Below are 19,263 nucleotides of genomic sequence, written 5' to 3'. Positions count from 1 at the left end.
TAGAAATCAGTAGAGTGAGAACAGGACCCAAATCACCTAACTCCAAATCTAACTTAAAACCTATATAACCAAAGAGAAAGAAAAAGAAAAGAGGGTGGGAGAGAATACAAGAGAAGGGTAGAGGAGGGTGGGAAGTTCATTCATTTTCGAACTTTCCATGTCAAGAGCATACCGTACTGCTTATTCCGCTAAGAACTCCTTAAATCTCATACTTAAAATTTTTTTTAGAAACCTCATACCTTTTAAAACATTTCAGGCCAATAGACATATTAATATTTTTTAAGCAACACTGTTCTACATGAATCACACAGGGTGGGAAATAAAGGAGAAAGGAGTTTGCAGTTAATAGAGTAAGCCTCTTTTCACTGCTACATTTCACCAGCACAAAACTTACTGGTAAAATCAGGTCAAATAATCATGTCTGACAATTGTTAAGAAGTGTATATAACATGATTTAGTTTCAATTTCAAGTTCCAATTCATTATTTCATAATTTTTCTGCCTTTGTCAACATTACACAAAACTGGGCTCTCTCTTAACATTTAAAAGCCAGATGAGGATACCTTCCAAGTTTTACCATAGTTGTAAGGGCAGAAATATAATTAATTTCTATTGTAATCATTATTGGAAGAAATAATACTACACCACATTTTGCTAGATATGTCTCCTAAGGCAAGGGAAACAAAGCAGAAATAAACTATTGGGACTATGTCAAAATAAAAAGCATTTGCACAGCAAAAGAAACCATCAACAAAACAAAAAGGTTACCTATTAAATGTAAGAGGACTTGCAGATGATATGTCTGATAAAGGTTTAATATCCCAAATATATAAAGGAAGAACTTCTATAACTCAACACCAAAAAAACAAATAATCCAATTAAAAATGGGCAGAAGAATTAAACAGACATTTTCCTACAGAAGATATTCAAATGGCAAACAGAGACATGAAAAGATTCTGGACACCACTAAACACCAAGGAAATGCAAATCAAAACCACAATGAGGTATCACCTTATACCTTCCAGAATGGCTTAAAAAAAATAAAAAAGACAAGAAATGGGGCGCCTGGAAAGCCTGGGTGGCTCAATCAGTTGAACGTCCGACTTCGGCTCAGGTCATGATCTCACAGCTTGTGAGTTCGAGCCCCGTGTCAGGCTCTATGCTGACAGCTCAGAGCCCGGAGTCTGCTTCAGATTCTGTGTCTCCCTCTCTCTCTGCCCCTAACACACTCGCATTCTGTCTCTGTGTCTCTCAAAAATAAATAAATATTTAAAAAAAAAAGACAAAAAATAACAAGTGTTGGTGAGGATGTGGAAAAGGAACCCTCGTGCACTGTTGGTAGGGATGTGAATTGGTGCTTCAGTATGGAGTTTCTTCAAAAAATTAAAAACAGCAAATACCATATGGTCCAATAATTCCACCACTGGGTATTTACCCAAAGAAAACCAAAACACTGACTCAAAAAGATATATGCACCTTATGTTTATCGCAGCATTATTTATAATAGGTAAGATATGGAAGCAACCGAAGTGTCCACTGATAGATGAATAGGTAAGGAAGATGTGATGTATACACATATTATGCAGCCATAGAAAAGGACAAGATAGTGCCATTTCAGACAAAATGGATGGACCTAGGTATTATGGTAATATGGTACTATGGTAATACCTAGGTATTAGGTATTATGCTAAGTGAAATAAATCAGACTGAGAAAGACGACTACCATACGATTTCACTCATATGTGGAACTGGAAAAAATCCAAATAAGTGAATAAACAAACAAAAAGCAGACTCAGACGTTTAAACACAGGGAACAAACTGATGGCTGCCAGAGGGGAAAAGCGTGGGGGAACGGGCAAAATGGGTGAAAGGGAGTGGGAGACACAGGTTTCCCGTTATGGAATGAGTAAATCATGGAAATGAAAGGTACAGCAAAGGGAATACAGTCAAAGGTATTGTAATGGTGTCGCATGGTGACAGATGGTAGTTATACTTGTGGTGAACATGGCAAAACACACACACTTGTCGAATCACTATGTTGTACACCTGAAACAAATGTAACATCGTGGGTCAACTACATTAAAAGAAAAAAAAAAGGATACTGTACTCAACTTCTCATTTTATTTAAAAAAAAAATTTTTTAACGTTTTTATTTATTTTTGAGACAGAGAGAGACACAGCATGAACGGGGGAGGGTCAGAGAGAGAGGGAGACACAGAATCGGAAGCAGGCTCCAGGCTCTGAGCTGTCAGCTCAGAGCCTGACGCCGGGCTCGAACTCACAGACCGCGAGATCATGACCTGAGCCGAAGTCGGACGCTCAACCGACTGAGCCACCCAGGAGCCCCTCAACTTCTCATTTTAACCACTGATACTATATGGTCCCCTTCCTCTCTTTATTCCTAAATCTTAGGATACAATGATTGGTCATTTCCATTCATTCTGATTCGCTGGCCTCATGCTGTGAAGTTACAAGAAGGAAAGAAATCTCCTATTTTTCTCAGTCTCCGTGTAGTAAAAGAAAAAGTACCAGCCCTTTAGTTAATAATACTATTCTTGCGATTTGGAGGGGAAAATACTTTGCTGCCAAAGTATAATCCACATAGAACTGACTGCCAGGTGAAACGTTCTGATGGAATGAGACCTTATTATAGAAGCTATTGACACAAGAACTCTAAATCGCTGAAAAGCACCACTCACCTCTTCCTGAACCCAACAGAGTAATGATGGAGTATTGATGAAATTCTGTCTGCCGCAGGAGGACAGCACAGTTCATTCTTAACCCAGAGTGGTTTATCAGGGATGCACAATGACATGACCCAGAGCTTAGCGAGCACAACCTCAGGACTCCGACATACCCATCACTGAGACGTCATATTCTATCAGCAGCGTTGCTTCTTGTCCACACTGTTTAAGAATACTCATGGCTTCGGCATGCGTGGTTCCAAGAAGCCGAATTCCATCCACACTGAGCAACCTGTCGCCAGGTTTGATGGTGCCCTCTCTGAAGGGAGAACACAGAAACAGTCTTCATTAATGTAACTTAATGGGGGTTAGCATTAAGAGTCGTTCAGCCAAGGGGCACCTGGGTGGCTCAGTCGGTTGAGCGTCCAACTTCGGCTCGGGTCATGATCTCACGGTTCGTGAGTTCGAGCCCCGCGTCGGGCTCTGTGCTGATGGCTCAGAGCCTGGAGCCTGTTTCGCATTCTGTGTCTCCCTCTCTCTCTGACCCTCCCCCGTTCATGCTCTGTCTCTCTCTGTCTCAAAAATAAATAAACGTTAAAAAAAAAAAATTAAAAAAAAAAAAAAAAAGAGTCGCTCAGCAAAAGCGGGTATTTCACACCTTCCCCCATCCATCCTATTTGCGCTTCGTCTTAAGCATCAAGAAAGCCTGCTGATTCCATTCCATTTATTATCAGTGAACCCAAGCAGGACTGGGAGCACTGGTGAAAAATTTCCCTAGTCTAGAAATTTCCCTATTGATTTATAAGGCCATTTTGGCAATCATTAAATTGATTCAGTCTCATATTCCTTGGAAGAGACAGGGAAATACTATTCTTTCTGCTGTGACCATAGACACTCAAGGCACTGGAAGAAGATGCCTGAGGACATTGGAGACTCCACTAAAATATAGCCAGGAGGCTTCCAAATTATAACCCTCCTGCCTCAGGGAGGGTCATGATATGAGAAATCAAACTGGGGTGGGAGGATTACAAGTTGAGGATTTGGAAAGGATAAGAGTGATCTCTTAAATATCCTTCGCCTAGATAATTCTCTAAGAACTTTGACTCTAAATTTTTATCTTAAACTTTTAGATTCCATTTCATCCTAAGTTAATTTGATAATATGTTGCTCAGAAACTAGTAGCTTGCTTCTGACATTTTTGTTAACCCCAAGGTAAATGTTAATAAGGAACGGAAATATTCTCATTTACTGCAGGAAGAATAATTCACAAGAGAAGCAGGAGAGGGGAAAAAAGGCAAGATTTCTGTGCAAATTCTGACTTTGTGTTGTCCTCTGCAAAGGCAAACATACTATGGTGCAGGTGAGAAATCAGTATCTTCATATTCTCTTATTTTATATTAAACACAAACTTTTTAGAAAAGTGAGCTAACAGTATGGATTTTGAAGGAGAATGAACCTGAATTCCTAGCCTGGCTCTTCCGTGTACTAGCTGGTAAGTCATGTACCCACACGGAGCCTCAGTTTTATCACTGTAAGTGTGGCTAAAAAGTACTTAGTAGGCAGTTGTGAGGACAAATAAAATAGTGTCTGCTAAACACATAGTACATTTCCTAGCACATGGCTCGGTGCTCAATCAATTGTATTTATTATTACTATTTCTATTGCATAAGAAAAGGTTTAAACATTATATCCCGGTTTGAAACATAGTGCAGAGTCAGGGGTAACCAGGGCATTTTTCTCCCACCCTTCAACCACAGAGAATGGCCGGAGTTGTGGTCCCCTGCCTTTATGGAATTGACGTTTGCGATGGGAAATTAATACAAAGACAAGCATCTCCTGAGACAGCTAAGTTGTGCATTTACGTACGACCTCCTCTAATATTTGTGATATGAGAGATGAAGGAGCTGCCTCTTCAGATACTCAAATTAGTCCCGAAGAGATAGCTCTAGGTACTGAAAACGCTCCTTCCCTTTTATTGAAATCACTTCCATTCTCACATACATAATCATCATCAACAGATAATAATAACCAGAAGGACGTTGATTAATAGTAACAGTCAGAACATCACCACCTATCTTTCCAGGGTAGGAGGTTAGCAATGGGAGACGATGTGTTTAAAGTACGTGCCTTTAAAAAGCCAGCTACCTTTTATTAAGTATCTACTGCATGAAAGGTCCCCTGCAAGGCCCCAGCCAGTCTCTGATAAAACTGAAGACTTGTCAGGTAGGTATTATTATCGACATTTCACAGTGGAGGAAACTGAGCTTAGAACTGGTAAGTCACTTGCCAAACACATAGGGTAGTGAGTGTTGAGCCTGGAGTCAAACCTTCTTTCTTCTGATTTGGCAGCCCAACAATTTCAGTATTCACATTCCAACACGTTTGCTTAATATCTATCTTTCACTATGAAATTTCTAATTCCTCAACTCTATGCCAAAGTGCCCAGCTTTGTTGAATCTGTTTGGATAGTGACACAGACAGAGGAAGTTTACCTGTCAGCAGGTCCTCCAGGACGAACACACGTTATTACAACTGGACGAGATTTATTTCTATCGTCATGTGCCCCTCCTGGCAAACAAAAGAAATATAGCTTATAAGTGCCTTCATTAAAAAAAAAAAAAAAAATTCACTTACAAAATGGCAGCTGAGAAACTAAAGTACATTTTGTTGATGTATGGAGGAAAACAAGTAAAATTTTTCCAAAAATCTTATTCATTTTATATAGAATATGTTTTTGAAGTCATGATGTCTCCACCTCTCAATAAATACATGGCTGTATTCAGGGGCGATATATAAAATATTTAACACCCAGCGTCGTAAGAATATAAACTACTGGGGCGCCTGGGTGGCTCAGTCGGTTAAGCGTCCGACTTCGGCTCAGGTCATGAGCTCACGGTCCGTGAGTTCGAGCCCCATGTAGGGCTCTGTGCTGACAGCTCAGAGCCTGGATCCTGCTTCAGACTCTGTGTCTCCCTCTCTCTCTGACCCTCCCCCGTTCATGCTCTGTCTCTCTCTGTCTCAAAAATAAATAAACATTAAAAAAAAATTAAAAAAAAAAGAACATAAACTACTTAACAAGTACTAGCCTAATTATGACAATAGCCAGTTATCAACAAAGTGCAGGTGGGTATACCTGTTGCCAATTAACCTGGGCTATAATACAGGTGAATAGGTCTACAACCTGGCATAAAGGAAGCAAAAACTGGAGAGGGGGGAAAATATGTAAGTATATAAAACAAGAAAGAAAAAACTTCAAGTGGCTGAGATGGGTTCCATTAAAGTTGGGGTGTTCAAAAAATGGACAGATAATTTCAAGACAACTGCAATGCTTAAATGGAGATTTTATTTCCATATACGGAAAACTTCTGCTCAAGAATTCTTGGAAACATAAAAGCTTTTAGATGGAAGGTAATTTATTATAAACTCTCTTCTAAATCCAGGACCCTTTTGTAGAACGTCCATAGTCTGTGCTCCCCCAGTCTTTTCTTGAGACCCACAAGATGGCCTACTAATTAGGTTTGAGGCAGCCCATTTCACATTTGGATGTGTAGGGGTGTTAGAAGCTTCTTCCTAATTATTCATCTGATATCTAACTTCCTTCAATTTTCACCTACTTGTTCTTATTCTATTATTTGGAGCAGTGAAACAAAAATGTATGCTTTCTACTACAAGAAACTTTTTCTGAAAGTTGAAAACAGTGATTATACACCTGCTAAGTCTCATCTTCTTTAGGCTGGACATTTCCACTTTCTTAACTATTCTGCATCTGACCTGATTTCCGTATACCTCACCATCCTGGCTACCCACCAGATACCTGCCAGTATCTGATAAATACGAATGTTATCGTCAGATATTCCTTCCCTAACGCCTTCCTGGTAGAACAGACTGGCATTTCCCAAACTTGGAACGGGTAGAGAGGTCAACTTAAAGAATCTAACCTAAAAGACAAATCAAAAGGCATTCACTGCTCCTGATGGAGGCAAATGCTTCCTTTCTGCTTACTTCTATTACCAATGATTTATTCAGTCTGGCTGATTGATAAAAGCTCCCTTTCAGTACCTCACTCTTCCACTCAGTTTGATGGTTTCTTTTGAAATTCCTCCTTGTTTACAATAGGAAATTCACCACTTCCTTGGAAAAGGATTTTAAAATGAAACCATGACAATAAATTACAGCACATGCTTACCCATATTTATATAAATACTACTATGTAATTTCTCTTTTGCAAGGCGATCATAAAAAGGTAGGTTTGTTTTCTCCTGAAGGGATATTGATTTAGAAAAGGATGGGGGCTGACGGCCATACAAGCTTCCATAATTTTGATTTGGAGGTCCACATTTAAATCTGTAACAGTGAATGCATGGCAAAGTGTGAGACGGCTCTAAATTTCTCGATATGTGACATTTTACCATTATTTGAAATAATGAACCAGATGTAGCTTGCGATTCACTTACATTTTACAAGTTTGGAACTGCAAAGCAACTGAGACACACAGAGCCCAGTGGTATTTCTCAATCCTGGCTGCCTGTTGGCATCAGTCCCCTGGAATGCTTTTTAAAAGTATCAATGCCAGAGACACAACGCAGACCAAATCTGAACATTGGGCTCCATCTAGCAGATGAGTAGACCTATCTATAATTTTAGAGTTGAGAATGATCGATAGGTAAATTTTCCTTGCCCAAAGTGAAAGAGAACTTAGTGGCAGAGTGCTTTCCCTATTGTCCCAAGCTGTTTGCCTTAGCTTGGCGGCGAGGGAATTAACTGAAATTTAACTCTGGCAAGATTTAGGCCAGAACATCAGTTTTCATTCTAAAGGTGCCAGGTTCTACTGTTCGGCGAGTCAGGGTGCTAGAACCTATGACATGTAGCGCTGGAAATGCAATTCCATTCATCAGGTAAAAGCCTGTATTATTGTTCTACGACCCATTCTAATTGGTTAAGAAGAAATTCACCAGTACTAAATGAATATGCCCCATCTGTAATATTGTCCTCCTTCTTCCTGAAAGTCCTGGTGTTCTCACCAAAATAAGTTGAGCTCAAATTCCATCTATGCCATAATGTCTTCTTGGCCATGATAACACTTGCCCACAGTATTTTCTCATTCTGCAACTCTTTTTGTGACTAATCAAGATTCTGAAGCAATGGGTGGGGGTCACCTTTTGAGCAAGGAAGAGCCTTCAGATAGGCCTCAAACTAATCTAAACATTAAGTTCTTTATGTGATTCTTATGAGAAATTGCGCAAAATTTCACAAACTTTTACGTTCAACTAATATACTAAGTGAGTTTTTAAAGCCGACCAAAATATGGTGCCCCTAAACTAAAATCACTATAGCACTAAGAAGTCTGATGTCTGCACAAATCTAGGCAACATTCAATTACTTATTCATTTATTTGTTAAGGGCCTACGATGTACCAGATAGTATCCTAGGCTCATATTATAAAATTCTTATTACTCATGCACATACAGATATTTGGAATTCCTGCAAATGGCAAGATAAGCATTTTGCTAACATTATATCATCAGCTGTCTTGTGGTGGTTGTAGATTTCAAATGCTTCCGTTTTTTTCTGTTCCTAATGATAAATTACTGTTGTTTTAGTTCTTTCATTAGCAATTTGATTTACTATTGATTAACCACACAACAACTAGTAAGGAATATTTGCACCCAGCAGTATTTTTTACTGCAGCTTTTCAGTAATTAGGCTTGTATGCATGTGATTCAAGAGTGCCTTTCTATCATACTGCACTGCAAAAACGGATTTGTATATACCACCCTCTGAGCCAAAATTACTTGTATATTGACTTTTTACTATATTCATCTAGTTCTTTTACACAGAAATTTGGGAATGGTTAAGGTAAATGATGAAAGTAAAATGATCCTGTTTGCACCACCTAAAAAAAGGAGCTGGTCAGAAAAGGGTAATAATTGCTGGTCTAAACCACTCAGTGAATTCCTCGTTTTCCATTTTCTCTACTGCTCACTCAGGCACTTTGTCTTAAATTCACTGGACTATAATTCCCTGCAGATAGGGTCCTGTCCTATGACTCTCTAATACTTGGCCCTATGCTGACATGTTGACCTGTCCTTAATAAATACCTGACTGATTGATTTGCTAAATGATTGGTACAGAATGGAATCTAAGGCTTAGTGATTTAAGACAAATCTGTATAAATGAATGTATTTCTTTTATTCCTTGATGCATGTGCATTTATTAAGGTGTTTAGTTAATTAAAAAAAAATTTTAATGTTTATTTTTGAGAGAGAGAGAGAGACAGACAGACAGATAGACAGAGCATGAGCTGGGGAGGGCAGAGAGGGAGACATAGAATCCAAGTCAGGCTCCAGGCTCTGGGCTATCAGCACAGAGTCCAATGCAGGGCTCGAACTCATGAACCACAAGATCATGACCTGAGCTGAAGTTGGACACTTAACCGACTAAGCCACCTAGGCGCCCCAAGATGCTTAGTTAATTTTAATTAATGTTTTAATAATTTGGATAAATTTTAGACCCTGGTGAAGTATAGAATATAATAGGTAAAAGCAAAAAAAAATCACGAAATGTGAAATGTTAAAAACATTTCTGATGCATACATAGTTCCCTATTGAACTTTACTGTCATACGCAGAATTATGAGTTGTTTATGTATAGTCTTTGAGGGGTGAAACTGCTAATATGAAAAATAAAATATTAAAAGTCAGAATTACAGCTCAGAATTCATGGTTTTATAGCCAAGTTGGAGTCACCTGAAATCTTTATTATTAATGTCATCCCATAATAAAATAAGTTAAGCTGATGCACATAGGTTCCCAAGGGATCAGATTATCTTCAATCCATTTTTAGAAAGCTACAATAACAAAATGTATTTCAGGAGAAAATAATTTAAACAAAGTTGTTTAATCCTAGTGTATTAAGTCAAACCAAGCCATATTCATCAACATTTTTGACTCAGAGATACAGAAAAGTATAAAGGGGAAAGCAAAAGACACGTAGAAAAGTGGCAAATCAGCAGGATGAATGAATTGACAAGGTTTACAAACAGTGACTTCTTGCTCTGTATGGACTGAAAGCAGATCTAGGTCATTTGGATTCCACTTTGGTTCCTACTCATTGCTTTATTTTTTAAAAGAATGGGTGCAAATATTATAAGGGGACTTTACGCATTGGGAACATCTGTTGTTGCTGTTGTTTTCAGGATGACTTTCTAGTTCACTCCCAATATTTCATTGACAAATTCTCTAAGAATATCTGATGGTTCATGTTTTCTAGCCACCACCTACCTCGGATTACAAAACCAAAGGTATTGCCTTCTTTATGTAATGTGACCTCCACCGTTCGGAAAATAACACTCGATCCTTGAACAGCTGAATGCAGGAAAGAGAGAGAGAAATATATTAAATCATAACAACATTTCCAGTTTTTTTTAATGTGGCATAAAACACTACAGATCCCCCTTGCAAATAATTCTTGTTATGAAAAATACAAGGGTGATAACTTCTTTTCAAAGAAAATGTTAAAAAAAAATACATACAAATACCATAAAATAGTTGTCTGCATTAGGGACTTAGGCTTAGACACGAGTGGAATCAAAATCATAGGCACTTCCTTTCTTCTTATGTAGCCAGCTTCTAGCTAGAGTGTAATATTCACATCGTTAGAACTCTATATACCAGGAGAGACACTCTTCATGTAATCAACAGAATTATTTTCCCTTTGTGAAATGCAAAAGCAATATGATTTTTGTAAACCTTGAAATAATTAATGCATTTACATTTATTTTTGGAGGAAATGCAGGAAGAAAAAGTATTACTCTCAAATTACCACTAATAGATTAGGCGATGAAGACAGATTTTCTGACACGATGCACAGCAACTAACAAAGACATCAGCAACCCAAATCAAACCTGGAGGGCAAAAATATTTCTGTACATTCAAAATGTTACTGCTGTCTAATAAAATATTTACTTGACTTCATTTGATACTATCATGCTTATGTTATGTTTGCCTGCTTACTGCTCTTACTTCACAAAATAAAACTGCATGGCCAAGTTGATATCTCTAATTAATATCACATACAGTATATGTGTGTAATACGGGGTGTAGGTTGTATGAAGGTATAGTAACTAAACTCTTCTGTGAGACTGTTTCCAGGCAAGTGGTGGGTAATTCTGCTTAGATAGTACACTATTGCTGAATTAAAAAACAACAACAACCAAATTTCCACAAATTAATATTTCATCATTATGGATACAGGGATGTTTTTATTCAGAGAGAGAAAAGAATTTGCAAGTATAGAATCTGATGGTCTTAGATCCTTAAGTGAATTTGTACAATGATATCTAATTACTTAATGCTGTGGTCCTTATCAATGGCATATTTTTAACATTGCGATTAGATTTTGAAAACTTTATTGCATGAAACATTTATCAATAAGAAATATATGATGGAATATAGGTATAGATTCTAAAGATAGAATTTAATTGCATCTATTAAAAGAACATTTCTTGCCATTTACAGAAATAGGAAGTAATTTTAATGTAGCATTGATTACGATTATTTTTAATTATCAGAAATTCTGAATCCTCAAAGGAATAGACATGATTATGAAAAGCACACAGATAAATTCACAAAACTGCGCATATCTGGCTGGGATGTAAAGTACGTCACGAACTTGGATCTGCTGAAAAACAACATAACCCTACAGCTGAACAAATGTTTTGGTATACTGCTGATTTAATTAAATGTCATATTCTTGCTAGCAAGGGAATTTCAGTTCATTTTAATCAGCTAGGAACAGTACACAAATAGCTGAAAGTGTTGAGGTACAGTTTTAATTAAATGAAAGAAACTGAGTTCAAATCAAACGTTTTCTTATTTTCATGACAAACAAGCCACTTGAGGTAATTGGTTGAGAACATGATCTTTTTGTTCTAATGAAACAAATAGAAAGGAAAGGAAAAGATACAGGGAGAAAGAATTAATGAGCGTCCACTGTGTGCCAGGAAATCTGCAAAGTGGTTTACAAATACTGTTTCATTTAAACATTAAATCAACTTTTAATTCTATACAACCAAATTCTAATTCGGGGCCACCTGTCCTTGTTGGCCAGGTGTCTGTTCTGGGAATGAAAGGCACTGTAGTTTGGTGGCTCAGTCGGTTAAGTGTCCGACTTCAGCTCAGGTCATGGATCTTACCGTTGGTGAATCTGAGCCCCACATCGGGCCCTGTGCTGACAGCGTGATGCCTGCTTGGGATTCTCGTCTCCCTTTCTCTGTGCCCCTCTTCTGCTCGCTCTCTCTCTCTCTCTCTCTCAATCAAAATAAATAAATAAACCTCAAAAAAATTTTTTAAAAAAGGCACCATAGTTCACCGTAGTTTGAATTTTGCTTGAGCTCAATCTTGTGGACCACAAACTCCTACATTCCAATCTAGAGTCAATAGAAAGACTTTTAGGATTATCTACAGCTTTGGATTATCCACACTCTTGCTGTTTATCCTTCACAAAAATAAATGTGAATGTTAACTACATTTTGATACTTAATGAAATAGATTTGGTCTTCATAATTTTCATTTGCATGACTGGATCTTGGTGACTGGGTTTTCATATCCAATAGCAGGACCCCTGCTATTGCCATGTGCATTTTATTCATTACTTCACATTTGTGTATGTGGACATAATGGATCCACATAAGGAGCTTCCCCAGAGAATCAAATGCAGTACACAGAAGGGTTAAGTTGAAATGAATATTGCAACGCAAAAATACTTCTCCTCAGTATTTTAGTGGTGCTGCTGTCCCTTGTTTCTATATGTGAATATGCGTGTACTGCTATCCATATTATTTTACTATGGCAGATTAGATTTTTCTACATTATATACTATTTCCCTGACTCCTCAACTCCTACCTCCATAGCATGATAAGGGTTGTATACTTTCCCTCCTCAATATGTCGGGCTTCTCCATGTGACTCGCTTTGGCCAATGGGATGTTAAGTGATACAATAAGCACTTGGTTGGAAATGTGCTCAGGTAGTTGGGATTATCCTGCTTTTCCTCTGCTATGGCCACAGGAAGAGCTTTCTCTGGGTGGCTTCTGCTCCTTCAGACTGAATCCTGGAAGGAAATACGTGGAGGAGACCTGAGACTGCTCCCCCCCGCCTCCCATTGCCATCATCATCATCATCATCATCATCATCATCATCATCTGTCACCTGTCTATCTCTCATAGAATTGGAATTGAGAAGTAAGAGACAATCACAGGGACACACTTTAACACATCTTTTTGAATTAAAGAACTCGGTCTGATAGAAAGCTAATCTGATTTAGCCGACGGTTTAACAGTGAGGATTGCCTTTGCCAATCAGATTCTGTAGCAGACATTTTCCATAAAATAAATGAGGCAAATACGTAGCTCTAAGGTCTGAATGGAAAATTCACTTAAAGGTATATAAAATGAACAGCATGCCAGAAATTATACCCTTTCCAATGATTTAAGCTTATAATAAAGAATGTTAGGTGGCTTACTAAAAAATAAATGAGGATTATGGTTTCAAAATTCTTTAGGGATTATGTCACCACAAAACATGAAGGCATTGCTCTAGACCAACTTTTAATTTTTAATTTTAGAGAGAGAGAGCATGCAGGGGAGAGAGACAGAGAGAGAGAATCCCCAGCAGACTCCACACTCAGTGCAGAGCTTGACATGGGGCTCGATCCCATGACGCCAGGATCATGACCTGAGCCAAAACCAAGAGCTGGACACTCAACTAACTGAGCCACCCAGGTACCCATAGACCAACTTTTAATACATAAATATCTGAGATACAGTTTGGAAATATTCTCTCTAAATACAGTCTCAAAACTACAATGTAATTCTAAAGTCAAAAAGAACTTTAGAGCTCATGTAGATCAACCACTCCATTTTCATAAAGAATCTGAGTCTTACAAAAGGTAAGTGGTTTGAGCAAGGTCAGAATTCCACTCCTTCTCTATCAGATCACATACACACAGACATGCAACGAATATCCTTCCTCCACTTCTTTCTGGACTCTGGGGGTGGCTGAGCCTCAAATTATGTGATTCTTGAGAGTTACCTGTCTCGGCCTTGGCCTTGGGCAGCTTATTTTTCAGCAATCTGCTCTCTCCCTAGGGCCTCACTGCAGCGGCTTGGTCCAGCTCTAGCAGTCTGAGCTCAGTGAAGGGGATGTTTATTAATCCCTTCAACCTCCCTGAACTCAAAGATCTTATTAATTTATCCAAACATAATAGAGACAGAGATAATCCCTGGAGAATAGATCTCTTCTATCTGATTTCTACCATCGAATTCACACTTTTGTTTTAAAAAATATTTTTCCTCTTCTTCATCAGCTTTAATGCACGAGGAAGGAAAAGGTGGTATAATCACCAAGTCATGATAGGTTTTAACTCCTGTATATGTCTGATATCCACTCTACTCTTTAACCTTACTAATGCTATATTTGTTCAGGATGTCACCTCTCTTTTGGAAAACTGTAACAGCCTTCAGGCGGCTGATAGCCTCTTATCTATTCTCCATTTGGCTTCCTAAAATGAGAACTCTAAAAACTCAAATCTGTTGATGATGTTCGTTGGCTTTAAAAGCCTTTAAAGGCTTCTTGCTGCCCACCTGATTTATCCAGGCTCCACCAGTGTGGCTTCCATCATTTTGTTCCTGTCCACCTCACTGGCTTTATCTCCCTCCAGGTCCTCTCTTTCCTTTTGTGCCTCAACAACAATAGTCCGTTTGTGGTTCAAACCTGTGCACTGGGCTAAGTTCTTCCTTCCTTGCTCTCCCCTCTGCCCAAAATGTTCCTCTTCTTCCTGGATCTGCATAACCTCCTTCAAAGCTTCTCAAACTCCTTGCTGGGTAGTTCACACATAATTTGGCAAATCTCCACTACTGGCCTTACCCCTGGAAAGCTGTACTAAGAGTTTGTTTTAGAAAGAGGGTGTGTTTTGTTGATATTTATTTCCCTAGTGGAATCAAAATGGTTAATCCAAGAGCATTAGCTCTAGATATCTGGATTCTCTTAACTCCTTGGTGATGCTTTGAGATAGTGATTTCAAAACAAATGCACTCCTTTAAAGTAAAAGAAAACACAGTACTTTCAGTGGAATAATAATAATGTAATAATGACTAACAGGCACTATATCTTACTGAGTACATGACGATGATCCAAATATTTCACATGATTATAGCCTTGAATTCTGACAAAAATTCTACACTATTATAGCCATTTTACAGATGAGAAACCTAAGGCTCAGAGAACTTAAATAACATGCCCAAGGTCACACAGCTGGACAGGGGGAGAAACTGATATTTAACTAGTGACACAGTCCAAGCTCTCAGCGCTCGATTTTACTGTCTACTCTTGCTGAAAATGAAAAACGTTACAGGGAGGTTTTTGAACACAGACCTCAATTGATTTTGTTATAAAAACACCATTATATTTTTGGTGTTGGATTTTATGTTCAGAATAAGAACTCACGACTGGTCATATACGCTCACTCCCTGAGTGCTCACGTTTGGTCCCAAAGCTTCAAACACCCTCTATATTCCCATTACTCTAAATGTACATTTCCAGCCCAGATCTTTCTCCCAAACTCCTAACCCCATCTCTAGTGCTTTTCTTGACATTTCTTCTCTGCACATCAAAGAGACACGTCCACTGTAGCATTTCAAACAATGAACGTCTTCTGATGGCCCCCTCACAGATGAGCCCTGCCCACATTCTTGCCCAACCCCATGAATGGCAACCCTGCCCGTCCGGTTGCTCAGGCCCAAAATCTCAGGGGGTCTTTGACTCCTCTATTTCTGTACAACCCACATCCGATCTGTCAGGAGGTCCTGATGGCTCTACCCTCAAAACAGATCAAGAAGGTAACTGCTTTTCGCTATCCTCACCACCGTCTCTCACCTGGATCACGACAACAGCCCCCCAGCTGGTCTCCCAGCTTCCACCCTAGCCACCGCAGTCTGTTCTCAACACAACAGCCTGAGGGACCCTTTGAAAACAGGAATTAGACCCTGTGCCTCCTGCCCGAACTCATACAATGCCATCCTCTATCACCCGGAGCCAAACTTAAGGTCCTTCCAATGGCCTCCAAATATACCTCATCCGTTACATTTTTGACCTCCTCTTCTACTTCTCTTCACGCTCACTCTGCTCCTGCCAAATTACCCTTCTTAACGTCTCTCCAACAACCCCAGTGTATGCCTGCCTTTGATCTTAGCCCTGGCTGTTCTCTCTGCAGTTCTCTTTCCCCAGAAATCCACACGACCAACTTTCTCACTGCCTTCAAGTCACCGACACAGCCTCAGTGAGGCTTTTCCGAGCCACCCGATTTCAAACTGCAATCCCACACCTCTCCCCACCTTCCCAATCCCTCTCCTGGCTCTTTCTTTTTTCTCCTAGCATTCATGACCCCTAGCATTCATGCTGTCCAGTTTACTTATCTACTGGGGTCTTGTTTTGTTATCCGTCTTCCCTTGTCTAAATGTAAACTCCACCGGTATACAACGCGGCGGCCGCAATGTAACAAATGCTCAACAAGTCATTGCTGAACAAATGACTTATTATCAATGATTAATATTCAGTCTGAGTTCTCACTGGCATAGAAAAGCAAAGGGCTTTGTCAGGCTGGCATCTACGTTGACAGCTTAATAATAGGAGACGTGGTGTTAGCAGAGCATGGCTTAAATGCAGGCCCGCAGTAACACACAGCATAAGTATATGTCACAACAAATAAGCATATGGACTTTGGAGTCAGGGAGCCTGGCTTCACATACTGATTCTGCTGCCTACTTATTTGGGGAAGATACTTCACTCAAGCCTCTGTAAATGAGAAATATAATGATAATAATGCCTCTCTTATAGTGCTAATGTATGCATTATTTATCAAAAATTTTTATTGTGCCAGCTACTGTTCTAACTGTCCAACAAATACTAACTCATTTAATCCTCACAACAGCTATACAAGCAGGAACTAACATTACGCCCATTTCCCAGATGTGGAAACTGAGACACAGAAAGCTTGAGCAACTTCCTCAAGGGCACGCAGTTAAAGGTGAAGCTGGGATCTGAACCTGGCTCTTTGACATCCAAGTCCAGCTCTGCTAGGCTGACACTCCTTATGGTGAGAATGAAGCGTATCCATGCAGGTCAGGTTCCTTATAAAGCCGGACATTTAGTAAGCTCTGGAAATGTGTTGGCTACTCTGGTTACATTACTATTATTTTTACTTGGTAAGAATGTGCTTTGAATCAATTTTCATGCTTCAGAAATTAACATAACTATACAAGAATCAACACAGAACACATTACACATGCTTTTCCTAACCCTAGTCCCTCTGTGCAGAGCTTGGATCGAACTTAATGTGCAGACCTTACAAACGGTGATATACACAGATGACCTTAATGGAACACGAGTCCTGTATAATTTTATTGTTCTCTGAGCTCTTTTTGATTCTTCCGGAGTGGGCTATAGGTGTATCAATTTAAATAATTTCTAAATATCCAGAAACAGTGTTCTATCACTCCTGTAATGAGACAACGATGCCAAAAGGGAAAACACGGAGAACGAATTGTTTTAGGCAGAGGGGTGGCGTAGCTGTCCCGCCCCTGAATTGTGATTACTTACAGACTGGCGGCAGCTCATACTCAACTTCAAGAACCACTCTTTCCCCAACGTTCTTCAGCAAGCTGATGATCTCATCATGGCGGAACTTGGCCAGGTTGATCCCATTCACTGCTTTGATGTAGTCACCCACATCCAGCTGATCGCTTCTGCAAAATAGGCAAGGTGGCTTCAGTGGACCCGTCCTCTCCCCAGGCCTGCCCCTGTTTTCCACTTTCCCTTCCTGCAAATGCACGTAAGCCCGGGAGGCCTGCCTGGCAGGAGCCCCTGCCTCCTAGGATACGGAGGGATACTTTGAAATATCCCTCTATTGGATCTGCTACGGTCTCTCATTTTTTTCCCTAACCCTTTCCCTCTTTTGTTTTTAAAGAGCACATGAAATAAAATAAAGAGGTTTTGGGTTTTTTGTTTTGTTTTGTTGTTGTGGTGGTTTTTTTTTTTTTTTTTTTTTTTTTTTTTTTTGTTGTTGTTGTTGTTGTTCTGTCCATAAAGAGTTTGGTTCTCTAGAAACAGATGATCCAGATCTTGGCATGCCCAGACTTTTTCTTTCCTTTCATTCTCTCTCATTTTTGCTGCCTGCCTCCTGGACATTTCCTAGCTCTCAGTATCTGCACTGGGAGTTTGTTGAGGGCTAAGGAGAGGGTCCGCTTGTTCTGCTATTGAATGCTTACAGCTGGGCTGATAAAAAAAGAACAAATTACAATGAAAACATTGGGTTTCAGTGCCAGTCTCGCCTCTCTTCAACACCATAGAAGAACCATGGCTACTTTGGGGGTTTAGGGAGACTTTACTTCTAAGGCAAGAGCAAGCAATGAGACCAAAGACAGTACTTAAAATTCGCGTCACGGATAAGGACCTTCAATAATACCTTCTCCCCAAACAGAAACGTGTGTGCATTTATTTTACCTAAGTCCGGCCTGAATCATTCCTCTTTCGCAAGCTTTCCTCGTCTGTGCCAGCCTGCGGTCCATGCTGTCCTTCCTCCCTTGGGTTCACTAACTCACTGGGCAACGTTACCACCCAATGCTCTGTGACGATGCTCACGTTGTGGCAATGCTGTTATTGTTCCCAAACTTTTCGTGTCGTTCATACCCATTTTCTCTAGTAAATTATCAGCCCCCTTAGGGCAGAATTCTTATCTTTAATTATTTTCCTTTACTACTTATAAAATGGTAGTGCCTTAAACAATGACTAATTTGGTCATTGATAATATAACCAGCACAGCATTACTTTTTTTTTTTTTTTATTTCTCCAAATTTTATTTGAATTCCAGTTAGTTAGCAGACAGTGCAACACTGGTTTCAGGAGTAGAATTCAGTGATTCATCACTTACATACAACGCCCAGTGCTCATCACAAGCGCCCTCCTCAATGCCCATCCCCCATCTAGCCCATTCCCCCAGACACCTCCCTCCAACAACCCTCAGTTTGTTCTCTACCATTAAGGGTCTCGTGTGGTTTGTTTCTGTCTCTTCTCTCCCCCCCGCCCCTTCCCATATGTTCATCTGTTTTCTTTCTTAAGGTCCACATATGAATGAAATCATATGCTATTTGTCTTTCTCTGATTAACTTATTTTGCTCAGCATAATGCACTCTAGCTCCATCCACATCATTGCAATCGGAAAGATTTCCTTCTTTTTGATGGCCGAGTAATACTCCATTGCATTGTGATATATATACCACATCTTCTTTATCCATTCATCCATCGGTGGACATGTGGGCAGTCTCCACAGTTGACAATGCCAACAATACTTTAAAAATTTTTTTTAACGTTTATTTATTTTTGAGACAGAGAGAGACAGAGCATGAACGGGGGAGGGTCAGAGAGAGAGGGAGACACAGAATCTGAAACAGGCTCCAGGCTCCGAGGGGTCAGCACAGAGCCCGATGCGGGGCTCGAACTCACAGACCGCGAGATCATGACCTGAGCCG

General features: G+C 39.6%; 1 protein-coding gene across 12 annotated transcripts in view; it reads right to left on the bottom strand.

The window, feature by feature from the left end:
• GRIP1 (glutamate receptor interacting protein 1) overlaps positions 1-19,263 on the bottom strand; it is a 684,772-nt gene that overhangs the window by 134,235 nt on the left and 531,274 nt on the right. For all 12 annotated transcript variants that reach the window (XM_058742105.1, XM_058742097.1, XM_058742104.1 and 9 more), the window contains 4 exons: positions 17,336-17,481; positions 9,963-10,046; positions 5,176-5,251; positions 2,857-3,002 (listed from right to left, as the gene is read on the bottom strand). In XM_058742105.1, coding sequence (XP_058598088.1) covers positions 2,857-3,002; positions 5,176-5,251; positions 9,963-10,046; positions 17,336-17,481 — 452 coding nt within the window. The remainder of the gene's footprint in view (positions 1-2,856; positions 3,003-5,175; positions 5,252-9,962; positions 10,047-17,335; positions 17,482-19,263) is intronic.

This window comes from Neofelis nebulosa, chromosome 8 (genome assembly GCF_028018385.1).
Source record: "Neofelis nebulosa isolate mNeoNeb1 chromosome 8, mNeoNeb1.pri, whole genome shotgun sequence".
NCBI lineage: Eukaryota > Metazoa > Chordata > Mammalia > Carnivora > Felidae > Neofelis > Neofelis nebulosa.
Note: the sequence above shows the minus strand (reverse complement) of the source record. Positions and strands in the feature narration are given on the sequence as shown.